Source organism: Camarhynchus parvulus, chromosome 13 (genome assembly GCF_901933205.1).
Source record: "Camarhynchus parvulus chromosome 13, STF_HiC, whole genome shotgun sequence".
NCBI classification, from domain to species: Eukaryota; Metazoa; Chordata; class Aves; order Passeriformes; family Thraupidae; genus Camarhynchus; species Camarhynchus parvulus.
This window is the reverse complement of record NC_044583.1, coordinates 12,961,276-12,987,642: the sequence shown is the minus strand read 5'-3', so window position 1 is coordinate 12,987,642 and position 26,367 is coordinate 12,961,276. Positions and strand designations below refer to the sequence as shown.

Sequence of the window (26,367 nt, the reverse complement as noted above, 5' to 3'; positions counted from 1 at the left end):
AAATATATTATAAAAGGAAGTCCATTCAACTTTAAAAACACTAGGCATTCTATCAATGATTCCCAATTTATGAAAGCTACTACATTAAAGTGCTACAAGTCCTTTACCACCCCCAGATATTAGGCTGTTGGTCCTAATACGCACAAAATAAATACACACTGATTCAAGAGGCACCATCCAGTTTTACAGAGAAAATGCATGCAGTACAAGGTACAGACAAACTTAGACCTAATCACCGAGATCCTAGAGAATGCATTTTGAAACCAATTCCCTTCTCCACCCTAGAGGCTAAAGCTATTTGTTGTTGTTATCGTAAGGGCTAAGGTTCCAGGCTGTTAGCTTGATCAGTTTTTATCTTGTTTTGTGGCTGAAGTTCACATTTGTTTGCTCACTACCAGGGATTAAGACTTTTCTCCATGAGTCGAACTAGTATATTTAAAACCACATTGATCCAATGGCTTTATATAAACTCCCAAATCACTCACAACTGCTGGAATCATTGAAGCCTTTTGGGTCATACAGAAGCATCAAGAAAGCTCAAATGCAGTCAATTAAGGAGTGAAACAGCTAACAGAGGCAGAGTGAAAAATAGACACAGGTTTTTTATTAGGGTTTCCATGATCTATCATTGCCTAGTTCCATACAGATTCTCCAAGCTAAAGCATGACACTACAAAGTAGAAATCAGAGCAGGAGGTGAGCTTATTTTGGTCACACTTCAAATTTATAATGTGAATAAATCAATCTGACTGGTTAATGAGGAATATGAAATGAATTGATGAGTCTGTGTTGAATGCTGATGGCAATTTCAGATCTCATTTCCCATTCTCCACCCACCACATATCTCTCCACTCGAACCAGGTGAAGATTTGCAGCTTGTTTTAAAAATCTGGACTCAACACTCATTAGGTCAGAAAACAAAGCGCTTAAAGGTGAATCCTACACAAGCTGGGAAATTGCAGCACACAGACTTTCCTTGCTTAAGGTAAGTAACAGGCCATGGCAGCTGGGAGCAGGACCCAGTGCTCCTGACTCACAAGGCAGCTCCCTTTTGCTGTGTAACCTGTGAAACCACCCAGGATCCACGAACCCCAGCAGCTGGAAGAGGCTGTGGGATGAAGGTACACCTGCATCACTTGGGCTGTTTCACACATGGCTTTACCAGGGCTCTTCTGACTGCAAGCATGACAGGCTGACTGCCAGAGGCTGGCTGTTCTCTCCAATCAATTCCAAGTCCCTGTCTGTATCCTGAAAGATAATTTAGAATAAAATCTTCTCCCTTTTCACCTGGCAGTTCCATGACTGCCCAGCCTGACTGTTAGGAGATGTCTCCCCTGGGTGATGTGAGCCAGCAGAGCTGCTGTCACAGCCCTGCAGCAGCCCCAGAGCACTGTGCTCCTGCAATGCTGCTGGTGCCTGTTTGACTCTCAGGGAGAAGGAAAGTTTGCTGACTGGAACACTCCAGTAGTAAAGGAAAGCAAAGCCCTGTGCACAGACTGCTGTAAAACCAACCATGAGGAAAGTTAGCCTGAGAAATTGCTTTCTTGCTACTTCTGTATTAGAGATTTTAATACACTCTTGAAAAAGTTTCCCAATGATGGAAGGCATCAGCTTCTTCTGAAAGACACTTCTGCTACAGATTTTATATGCTTTTGGGACTATTTGTGATTTGCATACTTAGAAAATAAAATGTAGGATCCTGCATGCCAGTGAAATCACGAGCCTTCACCAGGAGGTGAAACATCCAGCAGCTCACCAAGACATCTTCCAGTACAGCTTCAGCTGTTAGAGCACACCCAGAGGAAGCTGCCAACGTTTCCAAGTCTTCCTATTAGGAGTGACAAACCTCCCCAGAGTCATTAACCATATCGATTTAACAGAGGGAGTCCAGGAGCTTCTGAATTACTGTCGTTCACACAAATTTTGCACTGAAAATCAGACATTAAAAAAAAAAATTCCACACACAAACCCTGCAGGAGTCAAGCTTTCTCTTACATCCTTATCCCCCAACCCCTTCCCCTCTCCTCTCTTGTCCAGCAAGGCACTAGGAAATGGTTCAAGTTTAAGCATTTGCTGTACATTTACATTTTAAAAGGCACATCTTTATTTTAATGATGCTGTATTCCCCTTTCAGGAAGGCTCACACTTTCTTCTGTTGTGGTTTGAAAAAGAGAATTAATTTCCTAGGTATGAGAAAAGACACCTTGCACACATGAGAGCCCCAAACCTATTTACTGTCTGTAGGCCTTAGAGATTAGCACCAGTATAGATCAACAACAGCTTCAAGAGCAAATCAAAGTATTTTTATGCAACATAACACACACCCTGTAGTCTGGGATTCTGATACTTAAAAGCAGCAAAACTTATGCAACCACAAAGAGAGGGGTATTTCAATACCTTTGGGGGGAAAATCTGAAAACATGTATTTGGCATTAGATAATCACTAGTATTTAATCTCCAGTCTTGACTTGCATGCAGATGTGAAGATTTGATTATGTACTCATGCTTTAGTGATTCTGCTTACAAATAACCAAAAGTAATTAGAATAATTAACGAGATTGCCCTGCAAAGGCTCAGTTAAAGATGCAGATGATAAAATACAGCTTATATTTCTCAATCAGTGGATGGTTGGCTAATATTAAGTCTTTGCATTAGTCAACAAAGCCTCTAGGGTACTGAAAAGTGTAACTGATGCAAATAATTAATAGCTCAAAGCCCAGTGAGCTAGTCTGAAGCATACAGAATTTGTGAGGCTCTTGCCACACGCAGATCCCAAACCTTCAGAAAAAAGATCAACCACACTGAGATGGACCTGGTGCAAGCACTGACACTAAATCTCTGATTTCTGTGTACTGGTGGTGGTTGTCAAATAGGAATTGCCTCAACTGTTGCCTAATCTGTTGGTGCAAGCTGCTAAGAGCTGACCTTTCTCTCCAAATTAAGATTACCAAGTGGTAAAAGACCTGTTCATTGCTGCAGCTCTCTCTGAAGCAAGAATCCAGTGAGCCAAGCAAGGGCTTCCTTCACAAGGTGAGCCCAAGTACAAAGCAAGCCATGCAGTTTAGAAACAGAAGCTAATCCTCTCATTAGAAAACTAAGACACACAAAGCTGCAACCTGCAAGCAGAACAACCTACAGTCCATTTATAGAATATGCTGATTGTGTCCCAGTTATAAAAAACTAGCACTGTTCATGGACAAACAGCTTCTTGTTCCACAGGCATTAAAACATTCATAAAGACATCTAGTCAGGCCATCTAGTGGCTCCACAGTCAGCACTACTCTGCTAATGAGAGCATTAATAACTTAGGGAAAGCAGCAGTCAGACACAAAGTGCTGGAAGGTGACTCAGGCTCCCACAGAAATGCAAAGGGATGTAATGACAGACATACTGTAGTAACTGAGAACATAAGATGTCAACTCTGCTTGAAGCTGCTCTCACTTCCATCCAATACTGCTGCAGAACTGTCACAAGGGAAGTCTAGGGCTGTTTTTTCTTTCTTCACTCCCAAAATCTTAGACAACAAAATTTGCAAAGCCTGGTCCCAGCTGCAATGCAGTGCCCATGTTTCCTGTTCTCCATGGACCAGCTAAATTGGCAGGAAAGGTCAGACATGGCCTGAGCTGTGTGGATGAGAGAGGTGGAAATGATTCTGAGCCTCCTACACAATGCACCAGACTGGAGAGTTTGGGGACAGACAGCTGTGTCCCTGTTTGCTCCCAGCTGCCAGGCACAGCATCACATGGCATCCAGCACATCTGAAACACGGGACACAACCCTACAATTGGCAACAAAAGGGCTTTTGCTTCTGGAGCTCTGCAGAGGGAGCTACCCTGCTTGTTTTGGGACACCAGGGAAGCATCTCCTTGCCTTCACCATGCTCATCAAGCATCTCACAGAGGTCTCCTACTTATCACTCCAGAACTGGGTGCCTGCTACCTACTCTTGCAACATCCCTGCATGGGCAGCTAGACAACCAAGGAGCTGGGCAATTCCTGGCAAAGGAATCCTGTTCACTAATTTACACAGCATCTGTTCACTGCATCATCATTCCCAGCTTTTACCAGAAAATGCCACTGCTCCCTTCAGTACAGGACTAAGTCAGGGGAACTAGTAAATGTGTTTTTGCAACAACTTCATTTTAAACCAGGTTTTTAAAAAATACTTGCTTCAGATAGACTTGAACCAATGGTCCTCCATTCATTCAGTGTCAGTACATTCCAGCTCTTGGGATGAGACAATCCTGGTTTACTGTCTGGCAGATCCCACAGTCAAACCAGAAGGGATAACACTTTGCACTGCTCCCTCACGCACAAAGGAGAGGGTACCAGGAAAATGGGTCCATCAGCCCCACATCTCTGCTAAAGCAAACAGATTTGCAGTCACAGTAAGCTGTACACTGCTGTGGGTGCTAGGAAATGAGAGATGAATAGCACATTTCCACAAGGCTAGAACACCACTGACCACAGAACTCAAGAAACTACAAACTGATGAACAAATGGATAAAGACCAATGGCTAATCTCAGCCCTGACTTTATTATCCTGAATTAATCTGCTCACACCAACTGTAAATTAACTTAGCCTTCAAAGCTCTAAAGGAAGAATGGAAATTGTCTTCACGCAGTAGATTTCACTGAGAAATCCTAGAGATGTCTGTGCTAAAAAGGTTATAAGAGGCAAATTTGGAACCTGATCTCCAAAGGCTCTTAGCATAAAGTCTTTACCTGTAAGAACTTATTATTTAAAAACCCTCTGCTAATCTTTCACCTTGAAGATTCAACAGTGAGTGACAAACTGACTGCAAAGTGAATGGACCAGAAACCCAGATTCCTCATGGCTAATAACAACAGCCATATTCCCAACACTTGGCTGCACTTCCACTAGAGCTCATTCCTTCATCAGAGCTATGATTTGGAAAGTAATAATACTCAACCTGTTTGAAATATATTTGGTTCTGGGCAAAAAAAGACACATTTCATTTTACAATAATGGGCTTTTTTTTTTTTTTTTTTGATTGGAGGCTTAAATCTTGTCTTCAATATTTTATTTATATGGAGTTTGGAAGATAAAGCACCTATGTGGCAATGCTTCAGTGGGTAGTATAGCAGCTACAAAAAGTCCTGCAGGGTCCTGGATAACAAAAATCATTTAACACCAGACCCCAGTGGGAAATAAAACAAAACAAAAAAGGTAAAAAATAAAAAGCGCCATTTGAAACACATTCAGACTCCTCTAAAAACAGAGTTTCTGTTCAGTCTCAGCACAGAAATGGCTCTGGCAAAGCCTTTAAAATTCCACCATCCCCAGAAGAGAAGGATGCAGCATCTTCACAATAAAGACTGGCCTGCTAATTAACCTTCTCCTGAGATTCTCCCTTTTACCTTCATGAAGTGTTTAAAAAAAAGTATTAAAAATTTTTTTTGTAACCCTCCCCAGTAAAAACTATAATTGTAAAAATATATATATATATTTTCTCTCAGTCTTTTAAAGATCAAGGTTTCTGTTAAATTTTTCCAAGATGGTTGAGTTTGTGTGTTCAAATATCCACTGCTGTGTTGGAGATGAAGGATTGCAGCTATTCATAAAGATCTTTCGATCACTCTCACTGCAGTCCATACAGCTGCTGCTGACTGGGTGGTAGAGAGTCTTGTCCTGGAGGAGAAAAATTTGATGTGAGCTTGCTTAAGTGGAAAAGAAAAGTTGTTTTACAACCAACAGAAAGAAGTCTTAAAAACCAATTTTGTCACTTGGGTGTATCTGAAGTTGTTCCACACTTAAATGGTCGACAAGTGTCTGGGTTCATTCCCACCCCTTCCAAGAGAATGCAGCCCAATCCCTCACCTGCACTGGGACCCTCTAAAGCTTCCCAGGGGCTCTTCTGGAATCCTGCTGCATCCCTCTGGGGCACCATGCCAGCAGATTGCAAGGACTAGGACAGGGCACTTAGACAAGAATTTACTTACCTGTGGCCTACAACAGCATTGCTTAGTAGGAGGATGAATAAATCCTTATCTACTTTTGGCAGGACATTGCAGTGCTCAGAACAAACCAACTCTCAGAACACCTCTTTGCAAACTCAAGGGCATTGCACCACCTCACTGTCAGCTGTGGGGACACTGCACAGAGATTGTCCCCTGCTCAGGAACCCTGGGGCCCTCACCTTTCTAACCAGTCAAACGGGAGTCACCTCTTTTTAACCAATGGTACAATAACAGGTTGTCTGCACATTCTCTTATTACAGCTACACGAAGAGAAGGAATAAAATGTTGTGGTGACATTTTCAGGAAATGTAAGCGCCTCAGGCAATTTGACACCTTAGATGAGAATACGCCCACACACACAGACTCACTTTTCTGTATCTCCAGAGCTGGTTCCCCTTCATTCCATGACAGTCATAGAGGGTCACAGGGCTGCTGTGGGAAATGGCATCAAAACAAAACTTCTTGGTGTGCTGAGGATCCCCTGGACGGATGTCCTCTCTCCAGCTGAAGGTGAAAACCTGTCAGGACAAACAGGACCCTCACAATGGCTGGTACTGGGTATAATACTTTCACTGGCAGAATGCTGTTCCCTGTGCCCACAGGGTGGGGATGGCTTCAAAGGAAGGACAGTATCTCCTAGAGGAAAAACTCCTCCTGCCTCTGGGGACAGGGACTGCTGACCAGGGGACTCTGGACCAGCTATCACTCAGCATGTGTAACGAGACTGTGCTGCTGCAGCCAGCCATGCTGGTCAGCCCAGGTACTAGAGCAGCCCTGGATGTCTCTGCAATGCAGACATACATCAAGGATTAAGTGAGCAGCTGACCAATTACAGCCCTTCCCAGGCAGCAAAAAAAGTCGGAGAGCTCCAGCAGCTCAGAGTTAGCGCTGGCAGTGAACACCAGAGGCTGCACAGGCAGCCTGCAGTCACCTTGAGAAATTGTCCCACACTCCTGGGACAAGAGAGCAGGAGCCACAGCTTCCCACCCCACCCACAGGAGTGCAGGAAGGGCAAACACTTGGGCGTGGTTTCCTGATGCTCCCTTCTACTGACCCTGCAATGAACTCTCAGCACTCTCAGGTGAAGTGAGGGAGGGACTCTAGAGAGCAGAGCTTTAACTCCAGTAACTGAGCACATCTATGCCTATGCCTGGCAACGCAGTGCCCTGAAGAAAGGGCAGCACTGGCCCATGTGCTTCTGCAGGGCTGCCAGCCAGCACGCCTCCCTTCCAGTCCCTAAGGAAAAGGCTGTTCTGGAGGCTCCTCTGGAGGCAGCTGGAGGAATAGTTCTCCTCAGAGATCTCTCATGGGACACTCAGAAAGGCAAGTAATGATCAGGGTGCTGCTATTTGAAGCAGTGCGGCCAAAAACTTTAGTACAAAGAAACTACTTTGTTCTTGGCTGTCTTTTAAATCCCTCTTGAGAGAGAAATTACCACAATCATTTAGGCTCAATGCTACTCAGAAGTTCAAGCCACATTCTCTTCCTAAACATAAGCCAAAACTAATTTTCAAGATCCTCCTGACACAACAGAGGCTTAGTTTTGGACTGTGCCTGAGTAAATTGGTTTTGTTTCTATTTTTCACGCATCAAATTGATATGCAACAACCCTCTGTCTCCTACTACTGAAGCCATTCCCTGAAGAGTTATGCATGGCTCTGTAATAGAGGCATTGTTTTCTTGATTCTTTCTCAGCTCAGCTGCTACAGTTTAGACAAACTAATATTTTCCTCCCTTCTGTTACAATAAAGCTGTCGTTTCTGGCACCTCATATGTTGAGAGGGTGAATCTATAACCTGGCTGGTTTCATCTCTCCAGCAATGGTTGGGTGTTTATAATGCATTTGCCTGCTGTCAGGAGGATGATAGTGAACAGTTATTGAATGCTCCTGCAGGTTCATTAATATGCATGATGCTCCTCTATCACTTCTTTCAGCACAACCTTTGAAGTTAATATTCACTTTGTTACATATTACAGCTGCCTTGTTACTGGTTTATTGTTTTGGCACACTGTTTTCTTGTAATTTCTTTTGTTCACTCTGAGAACTTCAAAGCAGGGGTAAAAGCTCTGCACAGTCTGCCAGGCTCCAGACCCCCCTGTGCCACAAGCACAAGCCACATCCTGTCCCAAAGCACAGTCAGCATGTGAGCCTTGGGTGCACTGACAGCTGTGAATGGCCTTCCTTCCTTCAGCACTGCTCCTTGGAACCTCTCCCTGCCCAGATTTAGGGGCTGATGATTTCTCAGGCTGTTACCTGCACGTTGTTCCATGCTGCCTCTCCTCTGTCCTTCACACAGTTTTCCAGCCTCAGTGGGGATCCCAGGGCTCCATGCTTAGTATCCACACACAGTCCAGTTCCCACATTGCGGATCTGAAATAGTGAATTAATCACTCAATCTCCTACCAGGAAAGAAAGCTCAAATAGTCTCAAATTGCACAAGTATTTGTATGAAGGTAGTTTTTAAGATTCCTCTCTTAACTCTGAGTGTGAGCTGGACAGTAACAGCTGGAAGAAAGCACAGAACTCAAAATGGGACCCAGCTGTACCCCCAGCACACAGCAAAACCTAGCAGTGACAGGACTGCAGAGCCCACTGCGGGCTGGGTTGTCTGGTGGTGCCATTTTTCACAGGTCTGTACCTTGTACCTCCTCTCTTAAGTCTGTACCAGTGTGAATATTCTATAGCAAATGTACAATGAATGCTGCTCTTCTAGATTCTTAAGTACTTTAGATCTGTGAGTTACTCTTGTGCTATAGTAAATTCTACATGAAGCTTTTGTTGAATTGTTTAACTTAAGCTACAGATTAAATGCTGTTAAATTTAAGTGCTGTTAAACTGTTAGGCTTAAACTGTTGGTTGAGTTCAGAGCTAAGTTTAGTAAGGGGGTCCACTCTGAACCTTGTGACTCCACGGGAGGATCTCCCTTATTCTTTTTTATCCTTACACTTTTCCATCCCCAGTCTTCACACCGGTAATTTTTGTTGATTTCAATTTCAGATTAATTGATTTTAGATTTTAGTTCGCTTTTTCTCTGGGTGCTTTAACCCTCTAGAAAGTAGTAGAGTGAACCTTGCCAATAAATTTTGTCATGCTTTCACTTTTATATTATACCTGCTTTTGCCAACACCTTTGCCAGTGATTCTTGGAGCGACCCAAAACACTCAGCCACAAGAGTTGTGTGTGACAATTCACAGCCTCACTCCTGGGGTGGTTCTACTCCCAGAACACAGCTGACTTTCAAAAATACAATTGGTTTTCCTGCCTTTCACATGGGAAAGCTAAGGACAAGAGTAGCTCAACATAGTTGTGAAGCCCTTTGGAAATACAAGATTTCACTATTGCTCAGCTGCCGCCTCTCCCTAATCCTCCCTCTGGCATATTCTGCTTTCTACTAAATACACAACATGCAGAACAAGCCAAGCCTCTATTCTCGTTGGAGCTGTGCACTAACAGAAGCAGCTGCCTGCCCAACTGCCTGCTTTGATCAGGCCAGTGCAATGGTAGAGGAGTTCTGGGTTTTGAAACATCAAGCAGATCTTTAAACACTCGCTCGCACCTTACTCACAGCAACCGAGGCACATGGGCAGCCTTAAAAAACCAAACTGCAGATGTCAGAGCACAAACTTGCCTCTCCCCAGGCAGCTGCTGGAGGCTCCACTGGTGGGTAGAACTTTGGCAAGTCCCAGGCAACCTCGTTCATGAACCACTTGAAGCTTTTGCAGTTGAGGTTGTTGCGAAGCTCCTTCTGCGCGGCGACGTCGCCCGCCGAGAGGTGCCGGTACTCGGGTCTGCGCTGGTAAATGTACTCTGCATACTCATCCATCCACACCTCAGCCACCCTCTTCAGGTTCTGGGAGGGAGAGTGAGAGAGGAAACCACCTGAGAGTGCTGCACAAACCACCATTAGCATTCAGAGCAGCTCGCATGTTTTTGCTCGGAAAGGATTTTCATTCACATCCACTCTTTCTCTCCAGCTTCAGGACAAAGATTATTTTTATTACTCTGTAGTTCCAAGGGACTTTTAGAAAGATATGTTCAGTTGAGGTCAAAACAGAATCCTGGCACTTGGCCATTATATCTAGTTCCTTGTGGCTAAGAAAAACAACATTAATCAAAAGTTGTTTTTTTTTGCTTTTTTCTGTAAGGAATCTAGTCAGAGCATGATGCTGGTAAATACCACAGGACATTCAAAGGTCTCTGACAAAAAGCTGCTTTCTTAAATCCTTCTTATTGCATCTTTTATATCCATCTAGGAATGGGATTTGAAGTACTCCCTTCTGAAAAGCTCTAGTTCACAATACTCTTTCTTAGCACTATTTTTCCATTTCTTGGGTAAAACTCTTGAGATACCTCAGGAATACAGAGCTTTCAGGTGATGACCCTTCAGAACAGAAGCAAAGGGTATTACTTTGTGCCAGCAGCACATTTCATGTATTACTGTAAAGCTTAATCCCCTGTGCACCTCCAAGACAGCAACAAACACCACCCACTCAAGACAACCTGCTTGTCACAGTGCCCTTGAGAGTGCTGGAGCTTGGGCTGCTCTCTGGCAACATCAGGCAATTCTTGGTGCCCCTTGGTAATGTGCCATGTGCAGTTGTGACTCCTCACCTGAAGCTGCTCAGTCCAGCAGTGATCATTCACTGCCAAAAAAGTTAGGAAGCCAAGAGTGAGCAGTGTGCTGATCCTGCCCCCAGTGCAACCTGCACACAACAGGAGCAGGTGTTCACCTCAAGGTGTCTGTTAAGATGCCAAGAAACAGCCTTTCCTACCTCTCTGCTGTCTCCTTCCAGCACTGTGGGAGTTCACAAGAGCCAAATACTTGAAATCAAACTACTATCAATCAAAAGAAGTAGAGCTCCCTCCTGAAGAGATGGCACAGACAGGAGAGTGCTCTGTAGCTCTGACAGGTCATTGCTGGGCTGAGGAATAAATCCAGATCTATAACTGGGGTGATGCCATTAAAGCATTGTAACACTGTGCAAGCCTTAAGATTTCAGAACAGCAGGGCACCTCTCTGAAGTTTTTAGTTTTGCAGCCTTCCTGCTCCTAGGATGTTTTTCTCCCACCAGAGGGCAATGCAATCCCTCCTCAATTTGAAAATTAGCTAGAGAAACCCAGTGCAGGATAGAAGAAATCTCTTTCTTCTTTGGGCTACACTTGATTAAGAAATAAGATGGCACGGAACATTCCACTGTGGAAAATTACAGCTTGCCCATTCAGTGGTCTGTGATGCTTGAAGTTGAGAGGTCTTTCAATCACCAAAACCAATCACCACACTGAAGCTGCTGCTTTTAGAGAGCACAGCTATAAAATGACTGAAGTTATTATACAAATAAAGCCATATTTTGTTTTCATAGCCAGCGCCTGAGCACGAAGTCCCTGCCCAGCACCCAGCAGTGGCTGATGTCTGCAGCATGGCAGCTGTTCACACACACATCTGCAGCTCCCTGGGCTCTCTTCCCTTTGTGCTACACAGCCACCAATGCAAAACTGCTCAGCTTGCACTGTATAAGTGCAAATTACAGACAAAACCCCTACATTTGCCTCCCATTGAGGGGTGAGAGTAGACACTGCAGTCAGACTCCTGCTGTGGGGAATGCCCCTGCCACTTACTCTTGCCAGGCTGACTCCTGTGGGAACCTTGTATGGAACATATTTCCTGTAGATATGACCAACTCTAGAGCAAGGGATGTCCTCCATGCGACCTCCACACATCCATACCTGTAGAACAGCAGAGAAACACATTCAGTCTGGCTTTATGGAGGAAAATGAAAAAGAAAAGATTTCCAAGTAATAAAAAAACTTAACCCAGATTTTTACATTAACACTCTTCCCAAATCCCCTCCCCTCCCTGCCTTAGTCCCAAATCCTATAACAACCTGCTTAGAGCCATTCAGCAAGCTTTGATTTAGCAAAAGTGCTCTCAAGCCTTCTATACAGAAAAGAACAGGGGAAAAAAATCCAAGCAATGAGAAAACAGCACGCACCTCGCTTTAACTGATATATGTTATTACAGCAATAGTAACCACAACAGTTAAACTGGGCTGCCATAAAAACCCTGGGTGTGGGTTGTGTAACAAGGCTGTAAAAGGGAGGCCATCTCCCTAGTACAGGTAGTCATGTGTTATGCAAAAAGCTCCAGGGAATTCATGAGCCTGTTCAAGTGCCAGAAATCAGAAGAAACTGCTACTTTTTCCCGTGGTTATCACTGCTCTTTTATGGTTTCATTGCTGACATTCATTCATTGCTTTTGCAGCCTTACAATTAAGTGGAAATCTCTGCCTGGTGAACACATAAATAGCTTTAAAAATGCCCTCAGGAAGTCACTAGAACACACTGCTAAGTTGGAGATGACTACTTTGATGCTTGGTTAATGTCTAGAGCGGGCCCAAAAACTTCCTTCCCCATCTGGGGAGATTTCACTTTGTGCCAGCACTATGCAACAACTTTCTTTCATTCTTTATAGTGTGGATGTAGTAATTTTGTCCAAGTGAACTAAAAGGAGACGTTTTCTAAACCAGCCAATCTACCTCATTAGGTTTAAGAAATATTTCTGTGTTTCTTAGAAATATCCAATCAATACTTAAAGTACCCTTTAGAATGCCAAAGAAATGACTTTCTGAATTCCTGAAGGGAGGCACTGCCTTTGCCCTTCTGTTTGTCCCCAGATCCCATGGGAGTGCCCCAAAGGCTGTGGATTTTGGTGCAGTGCTCTTGGTTTCCCTGTTCACTGGGGCTAATTTGAGCCACCAGAGTTCACTGTACAATGAGCTTAGTCAACAGCTTCACACAGAGCAGGCAATTCCATTAATATTCTACAGTGACAATATTAAATACTTAGCTCGGAAGAGAAATATTTGGCCAAGGCTGCTGCATAATTATTAGCTCTGACACTAAAGTCCTCTGGAGTTTCAGCTCTGTCTGCTGGCCCTAATAATTACAGTCATTTGCTGACTGCATATAACCTAATGGAGGTTGGTTGCTCTCAGTTAGAGAAATATTTTTCATGGGCAACTTCTAAAGTTCAAGGTACTTAATTACATGTCGTTATGGTGAGAGAGACAAGAAGAAAGCTGACAAACACTCCTACAGAATTTCATTCCTTTTGTCCCTGCTGTGTCCTGAGAGGCTAATGCAGAAGAGATGAAAAAGAAACTAGCACTCAGCTTCTATGAAGTTTCTTATGGAATTAGAAATGCTTTTTATTCTGCAGTGACTGTGCTTTTGGCTGCAAAGGGCCAGAGTGTGATTTCACTGCTGGGAAATTAACAGGCTGAGAAAACAAGAATTTGGACATGGTTTGTGTTTCTAGGACAGAAATGGTTTGTGCAAGGCTATAAGGGCTGCAACAGACCTGGGAACCATAAAAACCTTCAGGAGCAGCAGCAGAAGCCCAGAGCTCAGTTGCACAGACAAACACACACTCCTCAACACCCTGCACTACCCTGCACTGCACCCTGCAGCAAGAAGCCTGAGGGGGTCACAGCAGCTGCATATTAGTGTAACACAAGCCTGGCTGCAAACACCAGCCTGCTCTCCTTACTGCCTGCCCACAGGATGCCTCACCTGCCCTGTTTCTAAGGAAAGGCTTTCAGCCAGGCCACCACAAATCCAGTTCTCTGGAACATGATGTCCCTGTGTAAGCTGAGCAGCAGAGCCCTGCAGTTGGTACAGCTGGAGAGGAGAGAGCTGTCCTTGTGCTGCAGAGCTGGAGAGGGAAGCTGGACAGAACTGATGGGCCAGGAGCTCCAAGCTGGTACAAGACTCCAGGCAGAGACGACAACGTCAGAGGAACACATGCAATGGGATCAGAAAAGCTACTTAACTGAGTTGCTTAATAAGTAGAACCTAACATCAGTTTGACTTGCTCTTTTCTTGCTCATGCTTTTAAAATACTGCAATGGAGGAAATGGAAGGCTTCCTAATCCCTACCAGCAGAGCTCAGTGACCCTTTCAAGGTATTTTGCCACCTCTGTGCCTTTTTAACGTTTCCTCACACTGCAAGTGACAGTATGGCACCCGCAGTACAAATCTAATTTTAAAGGCATGCTTTCCATTCATTCGTTGCTGCTTTGATTTATTTTATTAGTGAGCTGCTTTGTGTGGTGACAGAACTCATTACAACCTCCATAAAGACAATTACCAGTCCTTATCTATACAACTGGAAGAAAGGGGAGAGGCAAAGAGCGTGATATGCATTGGTAAAACACAGCTAACAAAAGCATTAGAAAGCCAGAGCTAAAGGTCAGAGAATCGCATCCAGGGGTCTGTCAAAGAGTAAATGCAAGAGAAGCAAACCCAAAATAGCTGTGTGCTAGCTGAGGGAATGCTTCCACTCAGTTACTGGTATTTGGTTGTTTTTAAACAAGAGTACAGTTCCCAGGCATGACACACCAGAACGTACACTGCTAAAAATACCGTGCTGTCAGAGAGCTGAAATGGTGCTGGGCTGTGGGGCAGCACCTCATGCCTTCCCCACAACACTGACTGTCACTTGCTGCCTTCTCTAGGCCTGTTTCTTCTAGGTGTTTTACACACCTTGCCTCACTCCTCAGCTGACATGACAGAAATCCTCAGAGCCTGAACTTGCACCTGATTTCAAACAGCCATTTATGCTGTAAGAACAAGAATTAAAGCTGGTCAGGCAGACAGTGCTTCTTACAATAATCTAATCAGATCTCATCAAGAGAGGACAGGAAATTTCTCTTCCTCCTCAGGCACAATTTTGCCAATCTTCATTTTGGGCTTGGAATCCAGCAGCTGACAGATCTGCCAGAATGAAGAGAAAACCTGGCTACACTGAGGTCAACAGGCACACTGAGCAGATTTAGCTAAGGCCACAGTCTCACCCTAATAATAAAAACTACACAAGGGAAATAAACTAGCACTAGTGATATTGCTTCCATCTTCCCAGCAGCCTGGAGAGCTGTAACTCCATATTCATAAAGTGACTCCAGAGCCTTTGATTCAGTCAGTATGCTGTGAAAGCAGCAGATAATATGCCACCTATTCTCTACATGGGAATGTTATGCTGATCCAATTCCCTTTCTGCAATTTCAGAAAACAATTGTCAGGTAAGACAGCTGAACCTCTCCTCTCAAACACACAATACAATACTGCAGTTGGTGTGTGAACACAAATTATCTGGGTATACAAGGTTTATGGTTTCCAAAGACTGCACCATGATGAGCCAATGCTTCCCAAGAGAGGGGAAAAACACAAAAGACAGTTAAGCCTTGAAAATAAAGCTGCTTCTGCAAGAGACAACAGAAATGAAGACCATGGGATGGACCAACAGAGAGCAGCTGGCTGGTGTGTGAGCACACACTGAAAGGTGGGAAGAAAAAGGCACAGAGGATAAGTCAAGGGGGTTCTCTTTATAACAAAGCAGGTGAGAGGATGAAAGCAAGGGCAATAACTCAGGGAAATTGTAATCCTCTACAGTGGAAGCATCAGCTGCTCCTGCTGCTGGGACTCGGTGCTCTCTGAGAGATTAAGGCAGCCCATGAGGCACTGGGATCTGTGTGTTTGCACAGCACCTTCTCACACACCACACACCAGTAGAGCCCCTCCTCACCCTCTGCAGCATTTGAGGGTAATGACAGCACTTTCTAATAATCACATTTCAGGGAGTGGAGGGGAGCACTTCCCTGCTGCTGCTTGGTGGGAGGCTGCTCAGGAACCTGAACCAAGAAGAGGGTGCACAGAGGCAAAAAATTCAAGGCAATGGTCTGAAACTGAACTGAGCATCACCAGATAGGAAGGGAGAAAGAAGCCACCCTGTTCTGCAGCTGAGAGCCTTAGAATTAAGCAGCATGTGCTGGCTAAAAAAAAAAAACACACCCACAAAAAAAAAGCAGCAGAATGCCTGGCCTGTTCCAGTGTGGGCAAACGTGAGCTGCTGGAAAGTGGAGTGAGGATGTGCCTGGAATAAGCAGTGCAGGCTCACAATCAGCACTAACTTCAGCAACACAAGTAGAAACGCTGTCAGAATGGATCCCTTGGCAGCTGCACCCAAACCACACACCTGCCAGAGCCCAGGGGCAAAATGGGAATCAGAAATGTGCTGCTGGCATGGGGCAAAGGAGAGGCAGGCATTAGACATGTGAACAGAAGCTGTGCAGCACTTGGATTTGTTGGAAAACATGTAACATTTTTTATGCTGTGGAAATCAGAAGCAATCCACATTGATGGTTTGGGAAAAGGATCTGGAAAAATGCAATGGTCTACAATGACCAGAATAAGTGCAATGGCTCTTTTCCTATTGCTGCAGCAAGAATTGAAGACTACAAGTACTAACCAGCTCTTTTGTCTCCCTTTTAATTGTTCTTTTCAGGGAAACTGTCAATTTGGCTTGTTTGCACCGAGCCCTTTGCTTTTTATGAAGGCTTTACAATCTCCAAATTACAAGGCAAACGTTTCTAAAACTGAAATGATTTATCACCTAGAGAGGGAGATTCTGGATTCTCATTCTTTACTCTTCCAAGTACAGTGTGCAATTAAAGAACTGAGAACCACACCACTCAGATCTGAGATACAAAGCACATCTACATTTATGCCTACACAAGTCAGACATATCCCTTTTTACTCTTCTGTTTCCCCACAACCACAAAAATCAGAGACTATGTATTTATGGAAGAGAGGCGTGAAGCAGTTTAGTGAAGATTTATATAAGCCAAACAGAATAGAAGCCACAAAAATACTGGAAAATAGGCAACATCATCTCAAATAAAACTGAGCATAGATAAGTGCTGTACAAAGTAGCACTTGCAGAAGGGAACAGTTTAAATGCTTCACACATACTGCTCCAAATTAAATGCACTTATGTAAAAAAAAACGAAGTGGTTACGTAGGCAGCTGTTAAATTGTGTTTAGAAGAGGAAAGCTCCATTATAACTTTGGGTAAAGAATTGAGTTTTGTTTCCACAATCAGGAAGATAAAAAAAAAAAGACCACGAAAAACTGCAAGAGAGGAGAGGTGAGGAAGTGACTCCAGAAAAGCAAAGAACCCCCCCTGAATGAAGCCTGCTGCACAGAGGGGGCAGCAGAAAGGAAAGGTGACAAACACCCCACAGACACAGCTGGGAATGCTTGCTTACCCTCTTTCCAAAATACAAGAACACACTTCAAGGTCAGCACCTGGGAATTCACCTGTAACCACCAGTGCAGACTGTGATCTGCCTGGGGTGACCTGAGCAGGAACCCCCTGACAGACCCTGAGCTGCTCTGGATGCACACAGGGCAAGAGAAGGAAGCAGTGCCCGTTTTCTGCTTGAATATGGAATGGATAGATCAACTCCTTCCTTTCTGAACTAGAAATTTCTGTTTTAAGGGATTGCTAAGATCCAGAAAACAACAAACCAGCAGTGAAGGTTAGAAAGTTCACCTCAAGTTTTTGTCCCTCCTACATGCAATGTTTTCTAATGATGTTTGATGCACATGTTTTGTACAACGTGCAAGGCTTCTAGAGTTTGATCTGCCCTCTAGCTAAATATTTTCTGAGGTGTTAAACACTGATGCTTTCTCTGCTGGCTTGCTTGAAAATTTCTGCTCAGAAGGAAGCAGAGCCAGCTGATAACAGAAATACATATGATTTCTAAAAAGAAAGGCAAGAGGTTCTTAAATAAACTTGTTTATTTCCAGTCTCTCAGCAACAGAGCCCTGTATTTTAAAATAAAGGCAAAACCAGCAAAGCACAGTCCATGAATGGCCAAAAAAAGAATATGCTCAAGGCAAAACCAAATCCAAACCACAAAAAACCTTCCCCAGAAGTCCTGTACTCCTGGTGAGGCTCGAGAAGGCCAGATCCAATGCAATGGATCACAGGCCAGCAGTACAGAAGAGTACCTGCACCCACAACACCCAGGGACAGGAACAGATTCTTTATTAAAGGTGGCCTGTAAATCTGGCATGCTTATAATCTGAATTCCCATGAGACAATAAATAATGTGAAAGCAGGTACCCCACACCTAAAGCCAGAGCTTTAAATTATTTGACAATGCACCTTTAACTACAAAATCTCAGTCTGTTTCTGAAGGTAAAAACGTAGCTCTAAGCTCACCAGGAAATGTCATAGCTTCATAAATTCTATGAACAAACCTTCTATTCTTGCAATTCCAGCAGAATTATTAAATCTATCAGCCACAGATGAATGTATCAATTTATCTTAATTTCTGAAAATACACTGAGCCTCTTTCAGTGAAAACTTCATTTTTCTGTTGCACAATGAAAGAAAAAAGGGGGTCTTTGCAGAGATTAATTAAAGCAAATTTATCCCTCCATAAATTACCATCTCTGGACTGAAATAAAACACAGCATGTTTCAGAGGGGATAAGCAAACAGATGAATGAAGCAGTCTTATTTCCTGCAGATCAAGCAGTGTGACTGTCTGCTGTGGCACTGGAGACAAAGGGCTTGCCCAGCCACTGTCATCACTCTTGGAAACCAGCATTTTCAGAGAGGAAGAGGCTGAATGCTGCCCCTCCTGCAGAGAATGAGTGCCTTACACAATTTCATTACACGCCACACAAAGGTGAAATGGCTCTAACCACAGTGACACCCCCAGAGAGGGTGCCCCAAGCCCTCCCTTCCTGCCACTGTTACAGAGGACAAGGGACATCCAAGGTGACTTATGGGTTCTGGTGAGGAAATGATGGAACAAAAGGCTGTCTCAAAATCAGTGTCTTTTCTCCCACAGTCTGCTGCCCAGTAGCACATGGGGTGTGTGTATGGAAGTGTGCCTTGCTGAGGCTTGATATTCTCTGAACTGCACAGGGGCATGGAGATTCTGGAATCTGTTTTTAATATTTTGTAAGGCTGTCATGTCAGCCATGACTTGTCAGGGGAGACAGGCAGAATTTTAGCTGCTGAAGCCAAACTGTGCACCACAGCCCTGCTATCCTCCAGCCTCGTGCTAAGGTCAGCTAGCTTAGATCAGTGGCATGCAGACACCTGTAAAATCAAATATTCAACCTCTGAAAGAAACCTCAAACAGAGTTTAATGTGGATATCTTTCCTCAGTTTGGTCCAGGCTATGGGAAGGATTCCCCCCACTGAAGAGAAGACTGGGCACCTGCCTTCAGGGGTTTGGGACATTCTGGTGGGTTTCCCAAATTGGATTTCAGAGCTCCATATTCCAACCCAGCACAGGTACCAGCAGCCTTGGTGGGTTACAATGACTTGTTACTCTTTGTATGCATTTTTCATCAGCTGGCTAACTCTTCAAGCTCCCACTGACCAGCTCAGTCAAATCAGTGGCACAGCTGTCCCCAGGCCAGGCAGATAATGACCCAAAGTCCTTGCCAGTCACAGTAATGACTCCAGTTGTTGAAGATTTCTTCCTGGCTAAGTAATAGCTTGAGTTCCTCACAGCCAGGGGTCAGCTGGATTGACTACAGACAAAGCTATTTTCCTCTCTGAGAACTCAAGCTGTGGACTGAGGTCCTCCTGGAACTGGAATCCTCCTTCCCTCAAGGAGGAGAGTATTTCACATCTTGCCAGGGTGAGCATTAAGCAGCCCCAGAGGCAGAGAGCTCCACACCAGCTGACTTACCCTTGCTGGCAAGAGTGCTTGCATTGGAGCTGTGACCACAGAACAGGCACACCCCAGCTAATCCTGCTCCAAAACTCACCCTCACAGTCACTGCTCACATCAGTGCTCATTCTTCTGTGCATTATCTTACTATTCCCAGCTTTTCCACCTCTAGTCACACACAAAAGTAAGGACAAGACAGATCATTCACATTCTGCGCCTCAGAACAAATTCTTACTTTTCAAAACAAAAGTAATTTCCAGAGAACATGGCTCACCTTAAAGGATATTTCATACTGCTCTCCTCCCCATATCTCCAGACCTGCATCATACCCTCCCAGCTCCCAGAACCACTTTCTATCGACTGCAAACAGTCCTCCAGCCATTACAGGAGACCTTAAGGAAAAACCAGACTCCATATTACAAACACATTACAAAGACACAGATCTCCAGCTAAGCATTTAAAAAACAAAGCAAGATTTGACAAATATTCTTTTCACCACCCAGTTTTACAGCCCTGTCAGTGCATCAAACAGTTGTTTTGGGGTTATCTACTGATTTCCCACTTGCAAATGAGGAGAACCAGACCAGGCTCCCTTCAGAACCTGCCAAAGCCTCTCCTCCAAGCAGGCAGGGAGCTGACCATTAAGTGACAGGACACCTCCTCAGCCCAAGGGACCTGTATGCTCCACACAGCTCTGCTTCTATTGTAGGACTGAGTCTTTGAGTTTGACCTCAAAAAGTGTTTTGTTGGTTTAGTTTTTTTTTAAACACTGCAGAGTAGAAAGGACAGCAGAACTGTCTCAATGGTGGCAAGCACAGCAACAGCAGAGCACAACTTGATCACAGATTTTCTTCTGCAGTGCACTGTAATAATCAAAATTGCTGTAATTATTCTGCTAAGTTTTCTTCTTCCCCCACCTGGGAATGACACATAACCCACCATTGATTTGTTGGTTTTGGCAGAGCATTAGGGATACTAAGTTATGTTTGAAAGATCTCAGTAATAAATGACCACATTAATTGTTACACATTAGAGTTTTCAATGAAATGTTAACTTCTGCAGGAATTAACTTGGCAAAAACAGCAATGAAAAGGAGAGTGTTCACGGCTACTATACAATGCAATTCTTTTAAACCAGCAAAGCAAACAGCTGCCAAAAAAGCAAGTAGCTTAACACCAGCTTCTGGCTTTTGCTGTGCTGAGGTGTAAACCAAGCCTGCAGCAGGGTGTTATTTCATTAGCTGGCCCTTAGCAGCTTCAGTAACTTACTCAAAGGGATCACTGGGATCAGGTTTCTGTAACTCAGGAGGAATAGGGATCCTCTTGTAATACATCTCCCAGTCAAATGCCCCTCGCATTGCATCTCCAGCCTGGGTCTCATATCCAAAGTGGTCGTGGTCAATGACATCAATCATTGGGCAAACGATGGTCTTGCGGTTTCGGGCAATGCGATCTGAAGAGTGGAGAAACATGTTAGAAAAACCTGCACCAGCTGGTTCCTTTCTCCATGAAATTACATAAAAAGAGCATTAAAATATGAAGTTGTCCAAGAATGACACAGCTTTCTTCCTGTTCCTTCTCTTGTGAGCAGATGCTCCAATTTATATCAATTTATCTGCTACTTCTGCAATCACTGAGCGAAAAACACCAGGCACCCATCACCCAGAAGCAGAATGGGAAGACACAGCCACACTACCACAGAGAACTGACTGCCAGGCTAAAACCAGACTTCTTGTTCTCCGTGAGCAATCCTCATTTCCACAAATGACCAGGATGTGAACCCCTTCTGTGCAGATCCAGATCCAGGGAATAACCCACTGCACCACCCAGCCCTAACTGCCACACCAGAATCTGGCAGGAAGCATTTCAGACTAATGGCACAAGTACTCTCAGCAGGCTCAAGAAATGCAAGTGTTACCTCCTCCCCTCCAACCTTTTCTTCCAACCAAATAATACAACACAGGGTAAATTCCTGCATAAACATCTGGAATTCCTTAAATACTTTGTTACTGAGATGGTCTCTTGTGGAAAGTTAGTTCTCAGAGCAGAGGCGATAAAATGATGTTTCAGCTTCCAAAACACATCTCACAGAAATCCTTTCTGTGCTTTAAAAATCAAACCATCCTCTCTGTGTTCTCATTTAAATGGCATTGGAGCTAATTCTGTCCTCCCTCCCTGGGGTTCATAAAGCTGCAAATGTTTCAAACTATTGCCAAATATAAACTGTAGTGAACGCAACAGGATAACCGTCCATCAATCCTGCAGGAAAATCCGACTCTTTCTTAAACCTCTGCTTGACTATTGTTGCCACAGCCTATTTGAGAAAGTCACACCTCAGAGAGCTCTGACAGGTCACTGGCAGCAGGGCTGTGAAGGCGTTTGGTACTGGCTGGAGGCAGGCAGGTACCAGAAACAGAAGGCACTGTCCCTTCAATTAGTCATCCTCGAAAGGAACTGACACCTCCTCAAAGATGGAGTGCTGCCTTGGAAAGGGGTGCCCATGTTCCGCAAATACACACCAGCAGCTCTCATTCACAAGAAGTATTTTTCACAGCCTTGCAGACTATGAAGTTAAATATAGTTATACAGGAGATAAAACCCTTAAAAGCTACTCAAAAACTGTATGTTAAAAAAGTGTATCTTTTCTGTATCATAAAGCCATTCCTCTCAGCAAGCTGACGCGATAGTTTACTCTTCTAGCAAGATGCAAATTATTTCATTTAACGAGGAAACAGAAGAATATGATTTCTGCTCTTTAATTAACAAAACCATATGACAAGGTTACTGCACAGTGCAGGACCCCAGAACAGAAAAAAATCTCTAACTAAGCACTACAAATTGCCAACAATTCATTTGAGCCTTGTGGTCGGTTTGCTCTCTCTTTTACCCACTTACAGCAGGAGGGGAAAGCAGCAGGTGGGAATAATTTCAGCACACCCTGACTCACCTAGCAGAGGTGGCAGCCAGTTGACATTGGCCTCGCAGTGGGAGTCCAGGAAGGTGATGACATCCCCGATGGCCACCGAGGCCCCCAGCATGCGGGTGCGGATCAGCCCCTCCCTCCTCTTGGTGCGCAGGATGCGCACGCGCGGGAACTGCGCCATGTAATCCTCCAGCCGCTTCTTCAGGTGCTCTGGGGAAAAGCAGACATTGGCACACTGCAACAAACAGCTCCTTAAAATCCTGCCCTGTCTTTACCACAGGGAGATGGCTTTTGGAAGTGTGTAGCCTCAACAGGTAATTGTGGTGCTGTTCGCAGGGGTCTCAGGAAGAGGGAAGAGATGAGAATCTTGACTCCATGTTTTCAAAAGGCTGATTTATTATTTTATGATATATATTAAAACTATACTAAAAGAATAGAAGCAAGGATTTCATCAGAAGGCCAGCTAAGAACAGAAAAAGAATGATAACAAAATCTTGTGACTGACCGAGATGGTCCGGACAGCTGGACTGTGACTGGCCATTAATTAAAAACAACCACGAGACCAATCAAAGATGCACCTGTTGCATTCCACAGCTCTGGGGGCAAAGCAGACATTGGCACACTGCAACAAACAATTCCTTAAACATGCTGCTCTGGCTTTACCAGAGGGAGATGGCTTTTGGAAGTGTGGCCTCAACAGGTAACTGTGGTGGTGTTCGCAGGGGTCTCAGGACGGGGAAGAGATGAGAATCTTGACTCCATGTTTCAGAGGGCTGATTTATTATTTTATGATATATATTTTATTAAAACTATGTAGCCATGATATTTTCTGAAAAATCCTTTCCTTAGGATTTTTTCTCCTGAGAAGCTGAGAGGCCTCAGGAACAAAATGTAAACAATGGTTATCTGCTGCTGTGGAATGCAACAGGTGGATCTGGGATTGGTCTCATGTGGTTGTTTGTAATTAATGGCCAATCACAGTCTGCTGGCTCAGACTCTCTGTCCAAGCCACAAGCCTTTGTTATTCATTCTTTCTTTTGCTATTCTTAGCTAGCCTTCTGATGAAATCCTTTCTTCTGTTCTTTTAGTTTAGTTTTAATATAATATTTATCATATAATAATAAATCAAGCCTCCTGAAACATGGAGTCAGATCCTCGTCTCTTCCCTCATCCTTGGACCCCTGTGAACACTGTCACAAAACTATACTAAAAGAATAGAAGCAAGGATTTCATCAGAAGGCTAGCAAGGAATAAAAAGGAAAGGAATGATAATAAAATCTTTTGACTGACCAGAGAGTCAGAGACAGCTGGACTGTGATTGGCCATTAATTAAAAACAACCAGATGAGACCAATCAAAGATGCACCTGTTGCATTCCACAGAAGCAGATAATTATTGCTTACATTTCGTTTCTGAGGCCTCTCAGCTTCTCAGGAGAAAAATCCTAGCAAAAGGATTTTTCATAAGGTATGTCTGTGACAGGTAACAAATGCAGTAACAGGAAAAAGGAAATAAAGCTTGCTGCTTTTAAAGGCTGAAAAGTAACTGCCTAAGCAAGACTTCTGCCTAAGCATCTTTTGAAGATGTTCCAAAACTTAAGAAGCAATTAAACAGAGGAGGGGAAAAAAAAGGAACAATGAGTATAGGATGAGAGAGAAAGAAAGAAGCAGAGGAAAAGAAAAAGGAATAAAAAGACAGCTGAGCCAGGATTCTTGGACACTTGCGGAAAACCACTGTAATTTAGAAAAGACACAGGGGAGTTGGTTTTCAGAAGTAAACCACACTCAGAGCATTTAAGTTCTGTGTGGTTTCTTCAAAACACACAACATAACAATGTACTCATGCATAAATAAAAACCAGGGAAAAGCCTAGTCATTCACCCCTCCAAGCTGCAAGGCACAGCCACAGTGTGTATGGGGATGGCTTCCTTAAATGCTTATTAGAGATTTGCATTAAAATATGGAAATATTTACACAACTGAACATGGACTGGAGCCACATCTGAATTAACACAGTGGCAGTCACCATGATTAACAAGAATTCAAACAGGAGAGCTGCAGAGAAAGATCACTGAGTGATCAAAACAATGGACAGCTTGTTCCAAAGTGGAGATAAAAAGTTTGGTCTGCATAACGAGCGAGGGGAACACAGCTGTCTTTACATCAAAGAGTGAAGAAGCAAAGAAAAACCTAAAAATAGGCTGAGCTGACGCTGGCCTCATCACTAATGGGTTGATCTTTCAGGCATCTGAAGTTTTGACAGCAAAGCCCATTCAGAGGGTGCCAGAAATTGTTCATTAATGCCCCACACCACCCACTGCAGCCAGCAACTGATGCAGGAAAGAAGCCTCACTAGACAAAACTTATCTTACATCTAAGCAAGTAACTCTTACAATCTCACACAACAAAACTTGACTAGAGGCAATCACTGAAATACAAATAACCCTGTGAGGGTATTTGCCTTCTGTAGGAACACATCCTCTCCACTCTGCACAGCACATCTTCCTCAGCTTCCAAAGGAGACATGAAAGGCAGGGGTTGGAAAGGCCAGCAGCAGGAAAGTGTCCCTGATCAGGACACCAGGGAGGCTGGGCATTGCAACAGCTCACTGAAAAGAGCAAAGGAGCACAAATTTAACCTAGTTATGAGCTCTCCCCCTGGTGCTGACCTGGCAGCTGAGAATGGTCAGGAGCCCTGTGCTAACACACACTCTGTGCCTGCTCTTTGAAGCAGCCATCATGTGCCTTCCTTCAAACACCACCCAAATACACCTCCTTGCTTTTGAGGTATTCCCAGCAAGCTCTCTGCCCTGTTCCAAGCTTTGTTTAACATTCCCCAGGATTTTATTTCACAGATCCACTTTAGTGTTTTGCCTGACGAGTATAATTGTCTCACAATATCTACATAGGTTTCCCTCTCAATAGAGCCCTTAGGACTTCTTGATGTCTAGCGCGCTTTTCCCTCATCCTTTTCAGGTCTCTTCTGAATAGATCCTCTCAAGCAACCAGAAATTTTGTCCACTCAATTACAGATTTTTCAAATAAGGGCCTTCCACAGAGACTAGACATATTATTAGTGCAGCTGCCTTCCTCCTGAGGCAGTGGGTAGACTTAAAACAAGAAGAGAAAAAAATAAAAAAGAAAGAAAAGCTACCAGTGTTTAACATCAGAGCTCATCCCTTGCCATTGTTAGTTTGTCACAAAAGATTGTTTCATCACAGAGAACAAACAATCCTCACTTCAAGCATAAATCAGCTAAGCCCAAACCAGGATGCAGACTTTACTTAATGTACCCAAGACAAGCTAAACACCAGAGTGGCTGCTGGTGCTCGTTATAATAAAGGAGGGAACTGTCACACAGACACTCTCAGTCTGATTTCCCTAACAACAGCCAGAGATTGATAATAGCAGAAGACACTTGGAAGATCAGACTACACAATACTTACATTATTCAAGCCAAATCTATAAAGCACTGGAAAGTCTTAAAAAATCCGCAGCTCCAAACCAATGGAAAATATAAAGAGCTTTTCTTCAGCTCTTTATTTTGATTAAAATGAGACTATGAAAGATCCCAGAGGTTTGTCTACCACATGTGTGTTCATCATTTCCATTTTAGCATCACCTGCCTTTCTGAACTGCTCTGGTTTGTGGTTTCATCTGAGGTGACACCTGGGGCAGCTGAAGTGACTCCTCCAGGGACACAAGCATGACATGCTCAGCCTGCTACCAAACCTGAGAATGCCCTGGGACCTGGTCTGGCACACCCAGAAGCTGAACACAGAGTCACTGGACTTGGCCACATCAGCTGTGAGGATGATGATGGCTGCTCTGCTACACTGACTGAGGACAGGGTGATTTGTATCTATTGATGAACAAGCAGCTAAAAATGGAGATTTCCCCATTTTCATAGTGTAATGAGGAAAGGAAGGCT

The 26,367-nt window shown here is 43.9% G+C and overlaps 1 protein-coding gene across 2 annotated transcripts in view; it reads right to left on the bottom strand.

Annotated features, from left to right (window-relative positions):
* Positions 1-20: 20 nt before the first annotated feature.
* GALNT10 (polypeptide N-acetylgalactosaminyltransferase 10) overlaps positions 21-26,367 on the bottom strand; it is an 81,584-nt gene continuing 55,237 nt past the window's right edge. For both annotated transcript variants that reach the window (XM_030957317.1, XM_030957318.1), the window contains exons 5-12: positions 22,465-22,650; positions 20,787-20,970; positions 19,793-19,910; positions 11,598-11,705; positions 9,610-9,831; positions 8,235-8,351; positions 6,349-6,498; positions 21-5,651 (exon numbers count right to left, since the gene is read on the bottom strand). In XM_030957317.1, the coding sequence (XP_030813177.1) occupies positions 5,484-5,651; positions 6,349-6,498; positions 8,235-8,351; positions 9,610-9,831; positions 11,598-11,705; positions 19,793-19,910; positions 20,787-20,970; positions 22,465-22,650 (1,253 nt within the window). In that variant the 3' untranslated portion in view covers positions 21-5,483. The remainder of the gene's footprint in view (positions 5,652-6,348; positions 6,499-8,234; positions 8,352-9,609; positions 9,832-11,597; positions 11,706-19,792; positions 19,911-20,786; positions 20,971-22,464; positions 22,651-26,367) is intronic.